General features: G+C 46.2%; 2 protein-coding genes and 1 pseudogene across 3 annotated transcripts; 2 read left to right on the top strand and 1 right to left on the bottom strand.

Moving 5' to 3' along the window:
• Positions 1–984: 984 nt before the first annotated feature.
• On the bottom strand, positions 985–3,535 carry LOC144482800 (uncharacterized). 2 transcript variants are annotated; one of them, XM_078201668.1, is made up of 2 exons: positions 3,461–3,535; positions 985–1,957 (listed from the first exon to the last, which is right to left on the bottom strand). In XM_078201668.1, exon 2 carries the CDS (start codon positions 1,616–1,618, stop codon positions 1,112–1,114), a length of 507 nt encoding a protein of 168 aa, XP_078057794.1. In that variant the 5' UTR covers positions 1,619–1,957; positions 3,461–3,535; the 3' UTR covers positions 985–1,111. The 2 variants fall into 2 exon arrangements, with proteins under 2 accessions (XP_078057794.1, XP_078057796.1); XM_078201670.1 differs by lacking the exon at positions 3,461–3,535 and adding an exon at positions 3,238–3,266 and having other exon boundaries at positions 991–1,957.
• LOC144482801 (uncharacterized) lies at positions 3,305–7,814 on the top strand. Its single transcript, XM_078201671.1, has 2 exons — positions 3,305–3,363; positions 5,506–7,814. The coding sequence occupies exon 2, from the start codon at positions 5,861–5,863 to the stop codon at positions 6,365–6,367; it is 507 nt and encodes a 168-aa protein (XP_078057797.1). The 5' UTR covers positions 3,305–3,363; positions 5,506–5,860; the 3' UTR covers positions 6,368–7,814.
• Positions 7,815–9,021: 1,207 nt separating this feature from the next.
• On the top strand, positions 9,022–16,991 carry LOC144482721 (ER membrane protein complex subunit 4-like; annotated as a pseudogene).
• Positions 16,992–19,841: the final 2,850 nt, after the last annotated feature.

Genomic DNA, 19,841 nt, shown 5'->3' with positions numbered 1-19,841 from the left:
TAAATCCCTTCGCACACTTATGGCAGGAAGAAGGCCTCTCCCCAGTGTGAGCCCACTTGTGTTTCAGCAGGTGTTTCGGGGGGGAATGAACAAATGAATCCCTTCCCACAGTCCCCACATTTCCATGGTTTCCCCCAGCTTGACTGTGCTGGTGTCTTGACAGGCCAGGTGATGGGCTGGATCCTTGTCCACTCACAGAACACGTGTATGGTTTCTCCCCACTGTTAACCGTGCTTTCCCCTTCCATGTTCAACTTACAATAATATTCGGATTACAATTATTTAGGTGATAGCGTCAGATGCTGCTGCGATGTTTTGTTTGAGTTTTTTGCCTTCCACCACTGAGCTTCTGAAGTCCTGTGAAAAAAATGTCCAAAGTTAAAGATTGATCAAAGACAAATATTTTTCTTAGTTTAGGTTTACGATGTGTAAATCCTCCCCCTCTAAGTCCATTTGAAAGGAGTTTCCAAAATCCATCACAGCGAGTCCAGGATAGAAACATTCCCTCACAGGGACAGTGATGATAGTTAACTGAAAAACGTAAGAACTAGGAACAGGAGTCGGCAATTCAGCCCCTCAAGCCTGCTCCACCATTCAATCTGATCATGGCTGATCTCACCTCTGTCTCAATTCCACTTGGGAAGGTCCACCTGATGTTCCAGATAGATTGGAAGAAACAGATTTTATAATAACTAATTGGAAATGAGGGAAGGAAGCACAATAACTGTTACCAGGGAGATCAGTGTAAGCTGTACAAATAGAAAAGGTCAGATAACTGGATGGAGAATAAACGCTGTGTTTGATTTTATTCAACAGGGACAAAATGTGGATGGTCACCGTGTTCCTGGACTGTGTCCAGCCTGAAGTTCCGTTCCTGCCGTACGATCCTCCCCCAGATTGTCCTTTTTGAGCCCCAGACAGGTGATGTTAAACACTTGGGTGGGAAAGATAAAAATCTAAAACAATAGGTTCAAAACAAAGCTGGTTTATTGGACATATAACCAGAATATAAAACTTCAGTTAAATTATTTTCAGCAGAAGGAAACACTAACTGTCAGAATGAACATGGTTCAGTTCTGGATGTGATTAACAGCAGAATCTAATCCCTGCAGTCATTTGTGAAGCCGCTGGTGTCTCACCAGATGGGGTGACTGAGTGAATCCCTTCCCACACATGGAGCAGTTAAACAACTTCTCCCCAGTGTGAACTCGCTGGTGTCTCAACAGGTGGGATGAATGGATGAATGCTTTCCCACACTCAGAGCAGGTGAACGGCTTTTCCCCAGTGTGAACTCGCTGGTGTGCCAGCAGGTGGGCTGACTGACTAAATCTCTTCCCACAGTCAGAGCAGGTGAATGGCCTCTCTCCAGTGTGAACTCGCTGGTGTATCCTGAGATCGGATGATTGAATGAATGCCTTCTCACACGTGGAGCAGGTGAATGGTCTTTCCTCATTGTGAGTGGTTTGGTGTCTCAGAAGGTCGGATGACCGAGTGAATCCCTTCCCGCACATGGAGCAGAGAAACGGTCTCTCCCCAGTGTGAGTGTGTCGATGATATTCCAGCCGAGATTGGTATTTGAATCCCTTCCCACAGTCCCCACATTTCCATGGTTTCTCCATGGTGCCAGTGTCATTGTCTCTCTCCAGGTTGGATGATCAGTTGAAGCCTCAACCACACATAAACCACGTGTACAGTTTCTCCTCGCTGCGAATGGTGTGATGTTTTTTTCAGGCTGTGTAACTGGTTAAAGCTCTTTCCACAGTCAGCTCACTGGAACACTCTCACTCGGGTGTGTGTGTGTCTCGGTGCTTTTCCAGTCACACCGATGTTTGAACAGAAAAGCATTTTTCCTTCCACATTGAACAGCCGATGATATTCAGGTCCTGATGAATTGTGTCACTCTGAAGATCTTAAAAATTATTTTTTTTCCTATCTGTAAATCCTCCTCTTCGAACATCCTGTGGAAACAGTTTACATCGAATTACACAGAATATACAGAACAGAAACTGGCCATTTGGCCCAGTCAGTCTCTGCTGGTGTTGATACTCCACAAGCATCTCCTTCCATTCCACCTCCCTCAGCTCAGTCTTTTCACTTTCTCAATCTATTCTTTTCCCTCTTATCCACTCATTTTGTTTCATTTTGAAAGGTTTTTTGCCACAACTATTTCCTGTAGTAGCGAGTTCCACATTGTAGCTGCTCTGATAAACACATTTCTCCTTATTTCCCCTATTGGATTTGTCTGTGACTATCTTACATTTCTGGCCCGTCATTTTGGATGATTCTACTTATTTATTTATTAGTGTCACAAGTAGGCTTACATTAACACTGCAATTAAGTTACTGTGAAAATCCCCGCCTCGCCACACTCTAACCACGGTTCGGATACACTGAGGGAGAAGTTAGCATGGCCAATGCACCTAATCAGCACGTCTTTCGGACTGTGGGAGGAAACCCATGGAGAACGTGCAGACTCCGAACAGGCAGTGACCCAAGCCAGGTCTCTGGCGCTGTCAGGCAGCAGTGCTAACCAGTGCCACCCATTCTCCCACACAAGGAAACATTCTATCCACATCTACAGTGTTCCCACATGGCAGACTGGGCAGAAACATCAAATCTCAAGAGATCCAAGAGCACGTTACATTTTGGATACAAAATTGCCTCAATAGCAGGAAATGCTAAAATGGGTATTTTTTGTGATGGAAGATGATGACACAGTGGTAATATCACAGGACTAGTAATCCAAAGGCCCAGGCTAATATTCTGGGGACCCAGAAACCATCCGAAACCTCCATGGGCTGCTGTGGTTAGGGAAGACAGATTGTCATCACCTTCTCAAAAGTATTCAGCAATGATAATAAATGTCAGTGACACCTGCATTCTGTAATATATGAAAATGAAAAGAGCTGCAGCCTGTTTCCAGTAATTCAGTTTTATTAGTGTGCTAACATGACTAAAATATATGATCTAAGTCATACACGAGGTCATACAATTACTCACTGATAGGATTCACTTGGTCAGTTCCTATGTGATTGCAGGAGTAGGTTTCTGCAGTTCTTGCCACTGCTTTGTGAACTCTTGATTCTCCACCAATTCGCACTTTCCTTCTTTCTATGGAGGATCTGTGCACTTGGATTTACATATTATTTGGTTCCTAACTTCATTTATTTGCCCCGCCGCCCTAATCCCCACATCATAGCAGAAAAATTAATTTGGACAGTAGATGGTGGGTACTTTACCCAGAGTTCTCCGCGGCGGTGGATGTCCCTTATCCAGGGCAGTGCGCAAACGCAATAGCGCTCTGTATTCGGAGCATGCGCAGCAATGGCCACGGAGTGTTTGTTGTTCGTCGTATCTCCAAACGGGTAAGAATATGGTGACCCAGAGGGAGTGATAGTGCCAACCGTGGAACGGGGAATGTTTCGAAACACGTGGTGAAAGCCTCAAACCCCAAATACTGACCTGAAGGTCCCGTGTCTGCGGCTCCGTGTCTGTTTCCCGGGACAAAGCCGTCCTTAACGGCCGCCATCTTGTTCCAACGGGGAATGGCGCGCATGCGTGACCCCTTGGTGACGCAATAGAGGGCGGGGCTTCAGTGTCTGTTTCCAATGAGGTCCGAGTTCCCGCAGAGTCACAGGAACCAATATAAAGTTTTAACATTTATTTATTAGTGTCACAAGTAGGCTTACATTAACACTGCAATGAAGTTACTGTGAAAATCCCCCAGTCGCCACACTCCGGCGCTTGTTCGGGTACACTGAGGGAGAATTTAGCATGGCCAATGCACCTAACCAGCACGTCTTTCGGACTGTGGAAGGAAACCGGAGCACCCGGAGGAAACCCACGCAGGCACGGGGAGAACGTGCAAACTCCACACAGACAGTGACCCAAGCTGGGAAAGCAACCTGGGTCCCTGGCGCTGTGAGGCAACAGTGCTAACCACTGTGCTGCCCAGAGGAGTTTGTGGATCATTAACGTTTAAAGTTTATTTATTAGTGCCGCAAGTAGGGTAAATTAACACTGCAATGAAGTTACTGTGAAAATCCCTAGTCGCCACACACTGGTACCTGTTCAGGTACACTGAGGGAAATCTGGGTGGCCCTTTTGGCAAGTGGTGTGCCACAGGAATCACTGCTGGGAACTGAACTGTTTACAATATATAGAAATGACTTTGATGAAGGGATTGCAGCAATGATTGCCAAATTTGATGATCACACAAGATAAACCATAGAAGCATTGAATCCGTACAGTGGAGAAGGAGGCCATTTGGCCCATAAGGTCTGCCCTGACTCTCCAAAAGAGCACCTTACCCAGGCCCACCACCAGCCCTATCCCTATAATGCCACACATTTCATCATGGTTAGTCTACCTAACCTACATATCTTTGGACACTAAGCATGGCCAATCTACTATAAGCAGGAAAATAAGTCGTAAATATGACATAAGGAGACTACAAAAATATACACATAGGATAAGTGAGTGGGCAAAAAACTGGTAAATGGAGTAGAATTGGGCAACTGTAAAATGTCCACTTTGGCAGAAAGAATAAAAGATAAACTTATCTAAATGGTGAGAGATTGCAGAGCTCTGAGGTGCAGAGAGACCTTTGTGTCACAGTGCATGAATCACAGAAGGCCCTTATACAGGCAGGGCAAGTAATTAGGAAAGCTAATAGCATGTTACCATTTATTGTGAGGGAGTTGATTGCAAAAGTAACCAGGTTATGCTTCAGTTGTGCAGGGCATTGGTGAGACCACATTTAGAATATTGTGTACAGTATTGGTTACCTTATTAAAGGAAGGATGTCAATATGTTGGAAGCAGTTCAGAGAAGGTTTAACAGACTAATAGCAGCAATGGGTGTATTGTCTTGTAAGGAAAGGTTGAACAGACTTGGCTTGTATCCACTGGAGTTTAGAATACCAAGAGGAGACTTGACTAAACCATTATAAGATCCTGAGATGTCTTGACAAGGTGGTTGTGAAGAGGCTGCTTCCTCCTGTGAGAGAACTTAGAACTAGGGGTCACTGTTTAAAAATAAGGAGTCGTCCGTTTAAACCAGAGGTCAGGAGAAATTCTTTCACTCAGAGGGTTGTGAGTCTTTGAAACTCTCTTTCTGAAAAAGTAGTGGAAGCAGAATCTTTGAATATTTTTAAGGCAGAGGTGGATAGATTCTTGGTAAGCAAGGGGGTGATAGATTATCAGAGGTAAGCATCTTGCAGATTTGAGGTTACTATCAAATCAGCCACAGTCTTAATAAATGGTGGAGGGGCTGAATGGCCCACTTCAGCTCCTTGTTCATGTGTTTGTAAAAAACATTCTGGTTTAGTTAAGAACATTCCCTTTCCTTTTGTGAGGACTTTGTTGCTGATTTTAGCTTATTTTAGTTTAATTGGATCACATATTTGGAAGAACAGAGGGTGGGAATGTTGCACAGAAACTAGATATTTCTGTTCTGAATTTCTATCCTGGACTGAGTGACACTGACACCGTCAATTCTTTTTACAGGGAGTTAGTAGGAGATGATCTGAAGACAGAAAAACATTTCTTTGCGATCAGTCAGAGTCACTGAATTAATCAAGAGCTAAATATCATCGACCTTTCACTGTGGAAGGAGAAATGTTTCTCTGTTCTGCCTGTGGGGAAAGAGTTCAAGCATAGTGTGACTGGAAAAGCACCGAGATACACACACACACGAATGAGAGTGTTCCAGTGAACTGACTGTGGAAAGAGCTTTAACCAGTTACACAGCCTGAAAGAAAATCATACCATTCCCAGCGGGGAGAAACCATACACGTATTCCATGTTTGGACGAGGCTTCAACTGATCATCCAATCTGGAGAGACACAAGGATACCGGCACCATGGATAAACCATGGAAATGTGGGGACTGTGGGAAGGGATTCAGTTACCCATCCCAGCTGGAAACCCATCGACGTGCTCACACTGGAGAGAGACCGTTCATCTGCTCCACATGTGGGAAGGGATTCACAAAGTCATCCAGCCTCGGGTCACACCAGAGAGTTCACAGTGACAAGAGACCTCATAAATGCTTTTACTGTGGGGATTGCTTTAAAACCTCTCCAGATCTAATGAAACACCAGCTTGTTCACACTGACAAGAGACCATTCAGCTGTCCTCACTGTGAAAAGAGATTCAGACAATCATCTCATCTTATTCAACACCAGCGAGTTCACACTGGGGAAAGAATGTTCAGGTGCTCTGTGTGTGGGAAGCAGTTCACTCAATCATCCAATCTCCAGACACACCAACACACTCATAGTGGGGAGAGGCCGTTCACCTGCTCAGAGTGTGGGAAGGGATTCACTCGGCCATCCAACCTGCTGAGACACCAGCGAGTTCATGTGTAACTGCAGGGGTTGAATGCTGTTGTTAATCCTTTTTTTATTTCTCCTGTAACTGGACGGGAGTTTGATGTTCTTCACAGGGCAGGTGGTGTGCCAGAACTGCAGCATGTGAGAGTTTGTGCAAACCTGGACAATCATATCTGTGGCGAGTGTCTGCAGCTGGCAGAATCTGTGCTCAGGGTTATTGAGCTGGAGTCTGAGCTGCTGTCATGGTGGGGCATCAGAGAGGGAGAAAGTCACCTGCACACTTTCCTCCCCAAGGTTCAGGAGCTATTTACAGTTAATCAATGGTCAGGATATATCAGAATATGTAAAATAAATCAGTTTTAGTGTCCGTGTCTCACAGGAGCCAGTTACAATGACACAGTTTGAGGGAGATTCAGTTACCATTAATTAGAGTTTTTTGAGCACAGCTCATTCATATTCCTTACGGCTGTACCATCAAGTCCAGGATAAAGCTCCTAACTTCTTCATCCGCATCCCTAATTATGGAAGTGTTTTTAGAGCAGAGGGTGTGGGGACTTAATTTTCTGCATCATTCGACAGTTTAAAAAGTGAGGAACCATCCATGAGCTGCTGTCTGACAGCACGGTAAATTACTGCGGGCTGAGAGACACAGAGACAGGAATCAGAGGGAACCATGTACAAAAATGGAACAAGCTGAATGGAGAAATGTGCTGTGCAGGGAGATATGCGGAGTTCCAGTATTTTACTGAAAATAGTGTCCAGACAATGTGTTCTCAAGACAGCTCCCATTGACTCCAGTTAGAGAAGTGTAAGGGATAATCATTAAGACAACATATATTGGAAGGAATAATTATTAGGACAAGTAGGAGATAATAATTAACATAGAAGAGATAATCACTACTTAAGAAGCTCTCATATATCATCACATATCTTATTAAGCATACACTTGTACCCTTTTAAGTGCACAATACCTTACCAGGTCAGTACACATGGATACTCACATAAATGAACATAAAGGCTAAAAGAAGTCAAGCAAACACACAGAAGCTGAAAGTAATTTCTTAAATAAACGTGAGAAAGTCAGACAACGGGAAAAAAGACTTGGCATAGCAGGATGCCCTACAATGGTTGAACAAACAACAACCTTGGCTGATTAGACAATAAACTTCAGATAAGAAGGCAAGATGTAACCACAATGATATCATAGCACATTCATTAGTGACCAATCAGAAAGAAGGCAGATAACGTAGGTCTAGTAAACCATGGTGGCTAACGAAAAGTGGCCTTGGGGTCTGCAACAAAAAAACCTTGACTGTAAGATAAGAATGATGAAATATGAAGCTAAATGTGGATAAAAAGGACTGTCAGAGCACTGGTTTTTTGGATTCATCTGGAAATCCCGGCTTTATTGAAATGTATTAGCTAATAAAGCCTTGCTGCCTGGAAGATCAAGACTCAGACTCTCTATTCTGATTGATGAACTCTTCTTGCCGTCCACGGGGAACCACGGCAGAAGTCAGATTCCATTCAATGCCCATGTATTTTCCTGCTCTATTTGATATGTCAGTAACAGGATGACAAGACAAAATCTTCTCCTTGTATGTCCTCAGTAGAAGGTTCAGCCTGATTCGTCAGAGTGAGCAAAATAAACTGAACTCTTCATTTATATTCAACACCTGTATTCTTTCCATATGACGACTTATTTCAAATTAATTGAAGATCAAACTGTCTCTCGTCAATGAGATCACTGTTATTATATCATTGGCATCACTAGGTTACATCAGTGAGATTGTGATTCTAATCAACTTTGGCACAGTGGTTAGCGCTACTGCCTCACAGCGCCAGGGACCTGGGTTTGATACCCAGCTTGGGTCACTGTCTGTGCGCAGTCTGCACGTTCTCCCCGTGTCTGCATGGGTTTCCTCCGAGTGCTCCGGTTTCCTCCCACAGTCCGATAGATGTGCTGGTTCGGTGCATTGACCATGCTAAATTCTCTCTCAGTGCACCCGAACAGGTGCCGGACTGTGAGTACTGGGGGATTTTCACAGTAACTTCATTGCTGTGTTAATGAAAGCTGACTTGTGACTAATATAAACTTTACTTTTACTAATATATGCAAATTGTCCACCCTTCAGTTCTCATACTTGGAGGAAGCCACAATGTTATATTGTTCTGTCCGTTGTAACTTGGTTGGAAGGATCAGCCCTTCGAGGCAGAATGTAAAATACTGCAGAAATGTGAAATGAGAACAGAAAATGATGGATAACATCAGCAGGTCTGGCAGTATCTGTGGAGAAACCCAGTAACATTGGATTGGTTTTGGTTGCAGAATGAGAAGGATAATCTGGTCCTTTAGGTTTTATTGATGTTTTATACGGTGTAAGACATTTTCGTGAGGGAATTAAGGAAGCAATATTATAAATCTCTGATATTGAGTGGTGTCCATCTTTGTGCGGGTCAGAGGCGCTCCATTTGGCCGGAGAGCGGATCGAGTCGGAGCCGATGTGCCCCTAATAAACATGGCGGAGTTGTGGGGGCGGGGCAATGGGCGGCGTAAACAGAGCTGAGGAGGTTGGGACCGCACATGCGCATTGCAGCGGGAGTGGTTTGTTGACGGAAGCGCGCGGGTTCTTCCTCGGATCGGAATCAGATTTGAAAAGGGGGGACGGTTAACGGTCGCCGACGTTGTCATGGCTGCAGGGGCGGGGCTTGTCAACCGCGCGCGCTGGCACAAGTGAACCCTCGCTCTCAGCCTGAGCGGCAGCAGCAGCTGCGTTGGCCACCCGGGGACTCGAGCAGGCGGCAAGCCGGGTCAGCCCGTCTCTCCCGAGGGGAGGCCACCGCACACCGACCCGGGGATGTGGCACCAACCCAAAACTTCCCAACCCCGGGTTTTTCACGCCTCTTTTACCCCTCACCGAGCTCCTCATCACAAAGCAGCCCCTCAAATCCCCCAGAAACCACTCAGACCCCACTTGGCATCTTTTCCCCAGGTCATGACCCTGAGATGCCCTTTTGGTTTCAGCCCCTCCACCTGATCAGGTGCCAACTGCGGTGGTGGTTGGGGGAACGATTGCTCGTTTCCAGGACCCGGTGCTGAACTGGATCTCTCTCAATGTCCCACAGTGTTTGTTTTCAAGACACAATTTGGTACATCTGGTGATTTGTCGCTGTTGATCCTTAATGGAGAGTAAATGGATTGGCACCCTGATTATCAATTCACACTAAATCCACTTCTGCCATCCTCCATTCCCGTGGCAGTTCAGTGGACGTAATGGCAGTGTGTGTTCGATGTTTGCCCAAGCTTTAGTTCGTGCTGGCAGCATTGCCACCATGTTGGGGTCCTCAACAGAGAGACTCCCTCTTTAAACAAGGTCTTGAAAGGGTGACCAATTTGTGTTTTCTGTTTCTCACAGGAGCCGTGATCAACAGTATAGCCAGAGAGACTCCATGTACCCAGTCGCATATTCGGACAAACAGCTACCAGACATCCGCGTCCAAGAAACAGACCGGATCCTGGTCGAGAAAGTAAGTTGGATTTGAATGTGTCTTTAGTGTGTGGCTGACAACGTCTGGTTAGTCCATGGTGGTGAAGTACCTTGGTGAACCACAGCAGCCTGTGTGATAAAGGGACTAATTGTGTTAATCACCATCCTAACTTCCAGGCCTGGGTATAAGATCAGTATATGGCCTCCCCTAACCGGCCCCCTTTACTGATACCCTGCTCGCTTTCTGTTTCAGCGCTGCTGAGACATCGTCTTGGGCCCATTGAAACAGCTGCCCATGAATCTGTTCATCATGTACATGGCTGGCAACACCATCTCCATCCTCCCGACCATGATGGTGTGCATGATGGCCTGGAGACCCATACAGGCCTTGATGTCCATGTCTGCAAGTGAGTATTGTACTGAATCTGCAGCTCAGAAACAGCTCTGAACCGGCATCACTTGAGTGCAGCTTAGAATAGAGTTCTGGGAGTTGGGTAATTAAGGGAGTTCGGGAAGGGAGGGAAAGAGGTGCCCTTTTGCTTTCTAACTTTCTCAGCCTTTAGGAAGTGATCTTACTCTTCTACAGAGGAAGAAGCTAGATTTTTGGTGAGTATCTGCTAAGTGACTAAGGTTAATTCTGTGCTTAAGGGTTAAAACAGTACAGCAATTGGTGGTAAGGTTAATAAAATACTTAAAAACTAAAATACTTAAAACAAAAACAAAATATGTAATTGGATAAAATAATTAAATAGTTTATTCGCACACATTAAAGATCTGTCACAGCTGCAGCGTGTGGGAGCTCCTGGCTGTCAGTTTGATCCAGGGCAAACATGTCTGCAGTAAGTGAAGTTCGAGCAGCTGTGGTTCAGAGTTTATGAGCTGGAGGCTGAACTACAGACACTGCAATGCATCAGGGAGGGGGAAAGTTACCTGGATTCTTTGTATCAGGGAGCAGTCACACCTCTTGGCACAGGGTCAGCAACAGGAGAGTGACTGAGTGAGACAGATAAGGGAACTCACAGACAGGATCCTTAGCCTTTACCATTGTCCAGCCAGTTTGAGGTATTTTCAGCTTGTTTGGATGAATGGGAGCTGCAGGATGGATGAACCAATTACCCATGGCACTGTGGTACAAGAAGCCATTCTAGTGAGGGGAGCAAAAAGGAATGCAGTGATAATGGGGACAGTATAGTCAGAGAGATTGGCTCATTCTCTGCAGTAAAGAATGTGAATCAAGGCAGCTGTGGTGCCTGTCTGGGGCCAGTGTTCAGGACATCTGATCAGGGCTGGAGAGGAACTTGCATTGGAGAGGGGGAGTTTCCAGTTGTCATCATCAATGTAGGTACAAACAACAGAGACAAAGAAGGAGGTTTTCAGTGTCAGTATGAGGACTTAGGCACCAAATTAAGAAGCAGAACCTCAATGGTTATAATCTCTGAATTATTACCTGAGCCACATGCTAATAGGTATAGGACAGATCAGATCGGAGGGATCAATGCGTGACTGAAAGGCTGCTTCAAAGTTTATTTATTAGTGTCACAAGTAGGCTTACATTAACACTGCAATGAAGTTACTGTGAGAATCCCCTAGTTGCCACATTCCAGTGCGTCCTCGGGTACACTGAGGGAGAATTTAGCATGGCCAATGCACCTAACCAGCAGGTCTTTCAGACTGTGGGAGAAAACCCACACAGATACGGGGTGAAAGTGCAAACTCTGCACAGATAGTGACCCAAGGGGCGGCACGGTGGCACAGTGGTTAGCACTGCTGCCTCACAGCGCCAGGGACCCAGGTTCAATTCCGGCCTCGAGTGTGTGTGGAGTTTGCATGTTCTCTCTCTATCTGCGTGGGTTTCCTCCAGGTCCTCCGGTTTCCTCCCACAGTCCAAAGATGTGCGGGTTAAATTGATTGGCTATGGTAAGTTGTCCCATAGTGTCAGGGGAACTAACAGAGTAAATACATGGTGGTACAGGGATAGGGCCTGGGTGGGGTTATGGTCGGTGCAGAAGCGATGGGCTGAATGGCCTCCTTTTGAACTGTAGGGATTCTAAGCCAGTATAGAACCGAGTCCCTGGTGTTGTGAGGCAGCAGTACTAATCACTGTGCCGCCCTAACTGGTGTGGGAGGTGGGTTCTGGTTCATGGGACACTGACATCAGTACTGGGTAAAGTGAGATCTGTACCATTGGGACAGTCTACATCTGAACTGTGCTGGGGCCGGTGTTCTTGCGAACCCCATAACTAGGAAACTAGAGATGGTTTTAAACTAAATAGTGGAAAAGGAATCAAATTTGAGGCAAGGAATGAAATTTATATAAATGTCTGGATGAAGGGATGTTTGGCAAATTTGTCGATGACACACAGATAGATGGGAAAGTAAGTTGTGAAGAGGACATACAGAGAGTACAGAAAGATAGAAAGGTAGTGAGTGGGCAAATATCTGTCAAATGGAGTAGAATGTGGGCAAATGTGAAATTGTCCATTTCAGCAGGAAGAATGAAAAAGAAGCATTTTGTCCAAATGGTGAGAGATTGCAGAGCTCAGAGATTCAGAGGGATAGAGTCATAGAGCTTTACAGCATGGAAACAGGCCCTTAGGCCCAACTTGTCCATGCCACCCTTCCTTTTTTAAAACCCCTACGCTAATCCCAATTGCCCGCATTTGGCCCATATCCCTCTAAACCCATCGTACCCATGTAACTATCTAAATGCTTTTTAAAAGACAAAATTGTACCTGCCTCGACTACTACCTCTGGCAGCTTGTTTCAGATACTCACCACCCTCTGTGTGAAAAAATTGCCCCTCTGGACACTTTTGTATCTCTCCCCTCTCACCTTAAACCTATGCCCTCTAGTTTTAGACTCCCCTACCTTTGGGAAAAGGTATTGACTATCTAGTTGATCTGTGCCCCTCATTATTTTATAGGCCTTTATAAGATCACTCCTCAGCCTCCTACGCTCCAGAGAAAAACGTCCCAGTCTATCCAGCCTCTCCTTATAACTCAATCCATCAAGTCCCCGTAGCATCCAAGTAAATCTTTTCTGCACTCTTTCTAGTTTAATAATCTCCTTTCTATAATAGGGTGACCAGAACTGCACACAGTATTCCAAGTGTGGCCTTACCAATGTCTTGGAAAACTTCAACAAAACATTCCAACTCCTGTATTCAATGTTCTGACCGATGAAACCAAGCAGGCCAAATGCCTTCTTCACCACTCTGTCCACCTGTGACTCCACTTTCAAGGAGCTATGAACATGTACCCCTAGATCTCTTTGTTCTGTAACTCTTCCCAACGCCCTATCATTAACTGAGTAAGTCCTGCCTTGGTTCAATCTACCAAAATGCATCACCTCGCATTTGTCTAAATTAAACTCCATCTGCCATTCGTCAGCCCACTGGCCCAATTGATCAAGATCTGGGTGTCCGAGTGCATAAATCACAAAAGGCTAATATGCAGGTACAGCAAGTAATTAGGAAAACTAATAGAATGTTATCATTCATTGTGATGGGAATTAAATACAGAACTAGGGAGGTTATGCTTCAGTTGTACAGGTCACTAGTGAGACCACATCTGGAGTACTGTGTGCAGTATTGGTCACCTTGTTTAAGGAAGTGTGCAAGTATGCTGGAGACAGTTCAGAGACGGTTTACCAGACTAATACCTACAATGGATAGGCTGTGTTATGAGGAAAGGTTCTCACCTGTTCCTGAACTTCCTGCTTTTCCATTCTTGCTCTCAGTCTTTAGGGTCCTGGGGAATTCGAATCAGCACTGGCTGCAGCGTCTCATCTACTTCATCGGCAACCTGCTGGGGTTGGCCCTGGCCATCTACAAGTGCCAGGCAATGGGGCTGCTGCCCACACACGCCTCTGACTGGCTGGCATTCATCCAGCCGCCCCAGGTGAGATCCGCACTCTGTATGTGAGGGGGAGCCAGGAAAATAGGAAGAGGAAACCATTCAGGGCTGTGGAGCCTGAGAGGTTGAGTAGATTGGGCCCAATTATTTTTATTCATTCGTGGGACATGGGCATCACTGGCTGGTCAGCATTTATTGTCCATCCCTCGTTGCTCTTGAAGGGCAATTGAGAGTCAACCACAGGAAATCTGCCGCCCTTACCTGGTCTGGCCTGCATGTGACTCCAGAGCCACAGCAACGTAGTTGACTCTCAACAGCCCTTGGGCAACTAGGGATGGGCAATAAATGCTGGCCAGTCAGAGACGCCCATATCCCACAATTGAACAAAAACAAATGAGGGATGGGGGAGGAGTGCAGGGAAAGTGGGGATATCTTTGGGAATTGAGAGATAGGAGGAAGAGTGTGGGGAAAGTGGGGATATCTTTGGGAATTGAGAGATAGGAGGAAGAGTGTGGGGAAAGTGGGGATATCTTTGGGAATTGAAGAATGGGGAGGAGTGCGGGGAAAGTGGGGATATCTATGGGGAAGAGTGTGCGGAAAGTGGAGATATCTATGGGGAAGAGTGTGGGGAAAGTGAGGATATCTTTGGGAATTGAGGGATGGGGAGGAGTGCGGGGAAAGTGGAGATATCTTTGGGAATTATGGGATGAGGGAAGACTGCAGGGAAAGTGGAGATATCTTTGGGAATTGAAGAATGGGGAGGAGTGCGGGGAAAGTGGGGATATCTTTGGGAATTATGGGATGAGGGAAGACTGCAGGGAAAGTGGGGATATCTTTGGGAATTGAGTGTGGGGAAAGTGGGGATATCTTTGGGAATTGAGGCATGGGGAGGAGTGCGGGGAAAGTGGAGATATCTTTGGGAATTGAGGAGTGCGGGGGAGGTGGAGATACCTTTGGGAATTGAGGGATGGGGAGGAGTGCGGGGAAAGTGGAGATGAGGTTGATGATGAATAGTGGAGCAGGCTCGACAGAAGCTATTCCCACTCTGATTCTTACCACCTTCTCCTTTCACACAGAGAGTGGAGTACACAGGCGGGGCCTGGTCCTGTGATGGTCCCACTCTCCTGTCGCTCACTGAGACACGGCCCGAGGACGATCGACACCGGACACAACCTGCTGCCGTCTGGCTAACCTGGGACCAGGCTTTCTGTAGGTAACATATCCTCCCTTCACTGCCCCCCACGCACACAGAGATAGGCATTGGCCCGTGTACCTGTGACCGATGTGGAATGGCCGGAGATATTGACAGCAGGGACTGTGTATTTTTTCACTGGGTATTCAGTTGTTTATCATGTTGACCCCCTTTGCTGAGCCTCGGATAAGGGACCTGTTGGGAGTTGACGATGGGACTGGAGGTTCCTGGATCAGTCATTCCCAGCTTATCTTGGTGCCTCTCATTCTCTCTCTCACCCAGGTCAGAAGGTCACAGGTTTGTGTAACCTGTTCCTGAGATTCAAGCTGCTGTAACAGGTTCTCCCAGGGGTCCCTCAAACCGTCTCTGAAATTAAGTTTCCTGGCTGTGTGTTGCATCGTGCCTTGTGGGATCTTGCTGTGCAGTCACCATCTCTTCCTACAGAATGGCAGGAGGGAACATCGAAAGGAGGGAATGATATAGCTCCTGTGCTTGTTCTGGGCTGTTCCAGAGCGCTCTGAATCAACACGGCAGCTTCCTGTTTCCGAAACACAGTCACTGCTGTTCACCTGGGAAACCCGGCAGGCACTGCACACAGCACATCCCACAAACTGTCGGATAACCACCAAATGTTAGGCTGTTTGAAGGATAAAGATCGGCCCTCGGAAACCAGCGGGAGCTCTCCTTCACTCCATCCAGTAATGGCGGTGGGATTTTACTATCCACCTGACACAGCAGTGAGTGAGGAGGGGGGGAGCTTGGTTTCACTTCCTCAGCACTGACAGCTGGAGGCAGGTGATTGACAGTGTAGTGTGTGCAGCTGTCTGTGTGCCCACCTGGGCAGCATGGTGGCACGGTGGTTAGCACTGCTGCCTCACAGCGCCAGGGCCCTGGGTTCGATTCCAGCCTTGGATAAATCATAGAATCCCTACAATGCAGAAAGAGACCAATCGGCCCACCGAGCCTGCACCAACAACAATCCCACCCAGGCCCTATCCCCATAACCCCACGTATTTACACTGATCATATCCCCAACACTAAGGGGCAATTTAGCACGGCCAATCCACCTCAATCACACGTCTTTGGAGTGAGGGTGGAAACCGGAGCAACTGGAGGAAACTCTCACAGACACGGGGAGAATGCACAAACTTCACACAACCTGAAGCTTGATTTGAACCCAGGTCCCTGGTGCTGTGAGGCAGCAGTGCTCCCCATTGTGCCGCCCCTGTGTCTGTGTGGAGTTGGCACGTTCTCCCCGTGTCTGCGTGGGTTTCTTCCGGAGGCTCTGGTTTCCTCCCAAACTTCAATATGTGCTGGTTAGGTGGATTGACCATGCTAAATTGCTGCTTTATGTCACAAAATATGTCGATCAGGGTGATTAGTGGGGTAAATATATGGGGTAACGGGAATAGGGCCTGGGTAAGATGCTCTGTCAGAGAGTCAGTGCAGACTCAAAGGGCTGAATGGTCTCTTCAGCACTGTAGGAATCCTACGATTTTGTCTGTGAGCAGGCACGCTTGTGTCTATGAGTGAGTGTGTGTCTGTGTGGGTGTACACGCATTTCAGTTCATGTGTGTGTGTGTGTACCTGTGTGCGAGCACATACACGTTTGGTGTGTGCGTGCGTGTGTTCGCTTTATTTAATGATTGTGTTTGAGTCGTTCCTCTTTGTGTGTGTTTGTGGGCGGGAGGGGGGTGAGGGGAGGTGGTCACTAATCCTCCCCCTCCCCATTCTGAGACCACACCCGAAGCAGGAGTGAACCGAAGAGGCCGGAGGTGAATCGATAACCTCGAGGTGAGTGAGGAAACAGTCAGTGTGAGTTTGATGCTGCTGTGAAGAATGTGTCATGTCTTTTCACTGATTCTGTAACTGTGGAAATAAAGAGTTTCAGCAAAATGGGATAAAAGCAAATGACTGCGGATGCTGGAATCTGAAACCAAAAGAGAAAAGGGTTTGACAAAGGGTCATCCAGACTCGAAACATCAGCTCTTTTCTCTCCTGACAGATGCTGCCAGACTTGCTGAGATTTTCCAGCGTTTTCTCGATTGGTTTCAGCAAAACGGGGCCTCCATGAAATGACAGCAGACAAAACCGAGACTCAGATTTCACTGACTCCACCAGCTTAAAACTCTCCTGTTCCACTTTAAACTCTGCAACACTCTCACCTTTTCTCTCCCACAACATTCAGGCTTCAGTAACCTGAGCTGGTGGTTAAATAACCGTTCCCTATTTGCTGACTCATTTCACCATCACTCCTGTTCTTCCAGCACAATCCCGATCCCCACTTCCACTGCTGAAGAACACTAACAGACATCCCTCCCTCCGTGTTCAACTCTTCAATGTTCACCTTTTCAGTTGGGTCGGGTTTCAATTGAGAATCATAGCACATCCCATTTCCATCTCCTCGTGGTATCTGGGCTAGATCAGGTGAATTTTCCATTAAAAGGTCTGTTTAATCCTTCTCCCCAAAGTCCAGCATCTACAAGGCACAACTCTTGTGTCCAATTGAATAAGCTCCAATTTTCTGAATTAGTGCAGCTCCAACAACTCGGGAAGCTCAACACCATCCAAGACAAAGCAGCTTGATTGGCAATCCTTCGACAAACATCTAGTCCCTCCAACACTGACTCACATGGCAGCTGTGTGTACCACCTACAAGATGCACTGCAAGCACTCACCAAGGCTTCTTTGACAGCATGTTGCAAACCCGCAACCTCTAGCCCCTTGGAGAAGGGCAGCAAATGCATGGGAACATCATCACCTGCACGTTTCCCTCCAAGTCACTCACCATCTATACTCAGAGATTGATCACAATGTGAAATTCACTGCCACAGGAACTAGCTGGACAACTCATAGTTTAAAAAGAAAATGGGATGAGTACATGAGGGAAAGGAGATTAGAAAGATGAGCTGAAAGGCTGAAATGAGGGAGATGGAATGGGAGGTGTCTTGTGTGAAATATAAACCCCAGCACAGACTAGTTAAACCGAACAATGTCTTTCTGGTCTGGATATTCATAGAATCCCTACAGTGTAGAAGGAGGCCATTCGGCCCATTGAGTCTGCACCGACCACAATCCCACGCAGGCCCTCTCCCCATCACCTCATGCATTTACCCTAGCTAGCCCCCCTGACACTCAGGGCAATTTAGCATGGCCAATCCACCTAACCCACACATCTTTGGACTGGAGAAGGAAACCGGAGGAAACCCACGCAGACACGGGGAGAATGTGCAAACTCCACACAGACAGTGACCCAAGCCGGGATTCGAACCCGGGACCCTGGCACTGTGAGTCAGCAGTGCTCACCACTGTGTCACCGTGTCGCCCAAGAATGAGAGAATTCTCTGTGATTCAATGTAATCTCTGACCGGTTCCTGATCAGTAAGTTCCAACATTTGCACTGCACCGGTTCAGAGTATAACCTGATGCTGAGTAATCACACTGAGATTCTGTCATGTGTAACATCACGAATTGTAACATTGTCATTGAAATTGGTGCACAGAAATGTTCATCAACCAGATCCACTCTCGAAAATGTTCTCCCAAACAATGCGCTCTCTCAGATCTTTTCAGCAAGGATCCACTTCCAGGATTTCAATCTCTCCTTTCACTATTCTTCTGCCTTAGATTATCACATGCATTCAAGCTTCCACGTAATCTCTCAGGTACCCAGCCATGCCAACAGAACACTACTGTTTCACAGGTGGTACCAAAGTCCCCAACCTTAGGATTACTTCAGAGTCTGGCTTTTCACCAGCCAACGTCACCATGTGTGTTGCCTTTATCTGGAAACCACTCTTTGCCCCTTTCTTTAACTTCAGGGAACAGTATCTTGTTCAGATTCCCTTTGACTTCAGTTTTCCTCAGACTTTTTTCTAGAACTATCTGTTCTTAAACTTCTGGGACTTTCTTTCTTGCCCTTACTCCATTGTTGTGCCTCATGTTTCTGGCAGTTTCCTCTTCAGCTAACTCAGAAATTCTTTCGAACCCAAAATGGCCACTGGTTGCCAAGTAACAACCTAATCTTTCTTTACGCTTGTGTGTTTTCACATTGTAAATTCTCTAAACAGAATATGGGCACAGTTTGAAATGAAACCAAAACCTCATACATGCAAACACCTTTATTTAACATTAATCTATGAAAGTTTTAACCCTTCTGTACACAGAAACACCGAATTAAACTCACTTAAATCTATACCTTATTTCTAATATCCAATAATACAAATATAGATTACTAAATCAACTGCTTGACAGAGAGAAACTAAAGAAAGATGAGTTTAAGCTTGGGAAAATTGTTAGACACAGTTTGACCCAGTGGAAGGGAGGGAAACAGCAGAGGCAGCTGATCAGGTTGTCTCCATTTTAGTGACAAAGGAGCTCCATGAGCTCCTCAGACTTGTTGTTGTCGGTGAGGATGGAGGAGAGAGGGGGAACCCTTCAAAAGGAACTAAAACAGAAAATGCTGGAACGGTAGGTTTTGTCTGTATGGTGCGCAAGAAACAATACTGTTCACTGTATCCCAATACATGCAACAATAATAAATCAAACAAAAAATCAGATCAAAATAAGGTACTGTAGATACTGGAAATCGAACCTCAAAACTGAGTGAATCTCTTCCCAAACTCAGAGCTGGTGAATAGCCTCTCCCCAGTGTGAACTCGCTGGTGTACAGGGAGTTGAAATGATTCCCTGAACCCCGTCTCACAGTAAAAGCAGCTGAATGGTCTCTCATCAGTGTGAACACGTTGATGACACATCAGTTTTCCATAGCTTTTATAGCAGTTCTCACAGTCTGGGCATTCAAAAGGTCTCTCCCCAGTGTGAAGCGGGGATGGTTGGAGGGGAGATTATAGAGTGAATCCCTTCCAAAAGTGTCCTGGACCAGAACCCATAAATTATGTTCAGAAGCCAGATTAGATCCAAAACAAAGTTTTCTATTTTGGCATAAATGTGAGGATAGGAGGCTTCACTCCAGGA

The sequence above is a fragment of the Mustelus asterias genome, unplaced genomic scaffold (assembly GCF_964213995.1).
Source record: "Mustelus asterias unplaced genomic scaffold, sMusAst1.hap1.1 HAP1_SCAFFOLD_42, whole genome shotgun sequence".
NCBI classification, from domain to species: Eukaryota; Metazoa; Chordata; class Chondrichthyes; order Carcharhiniformes; family Triakidae; genus Mustelus; species Mustelus asterias.
This window is presented reverse-complemented; position numbering and strand designations above follow the sequence as displayed.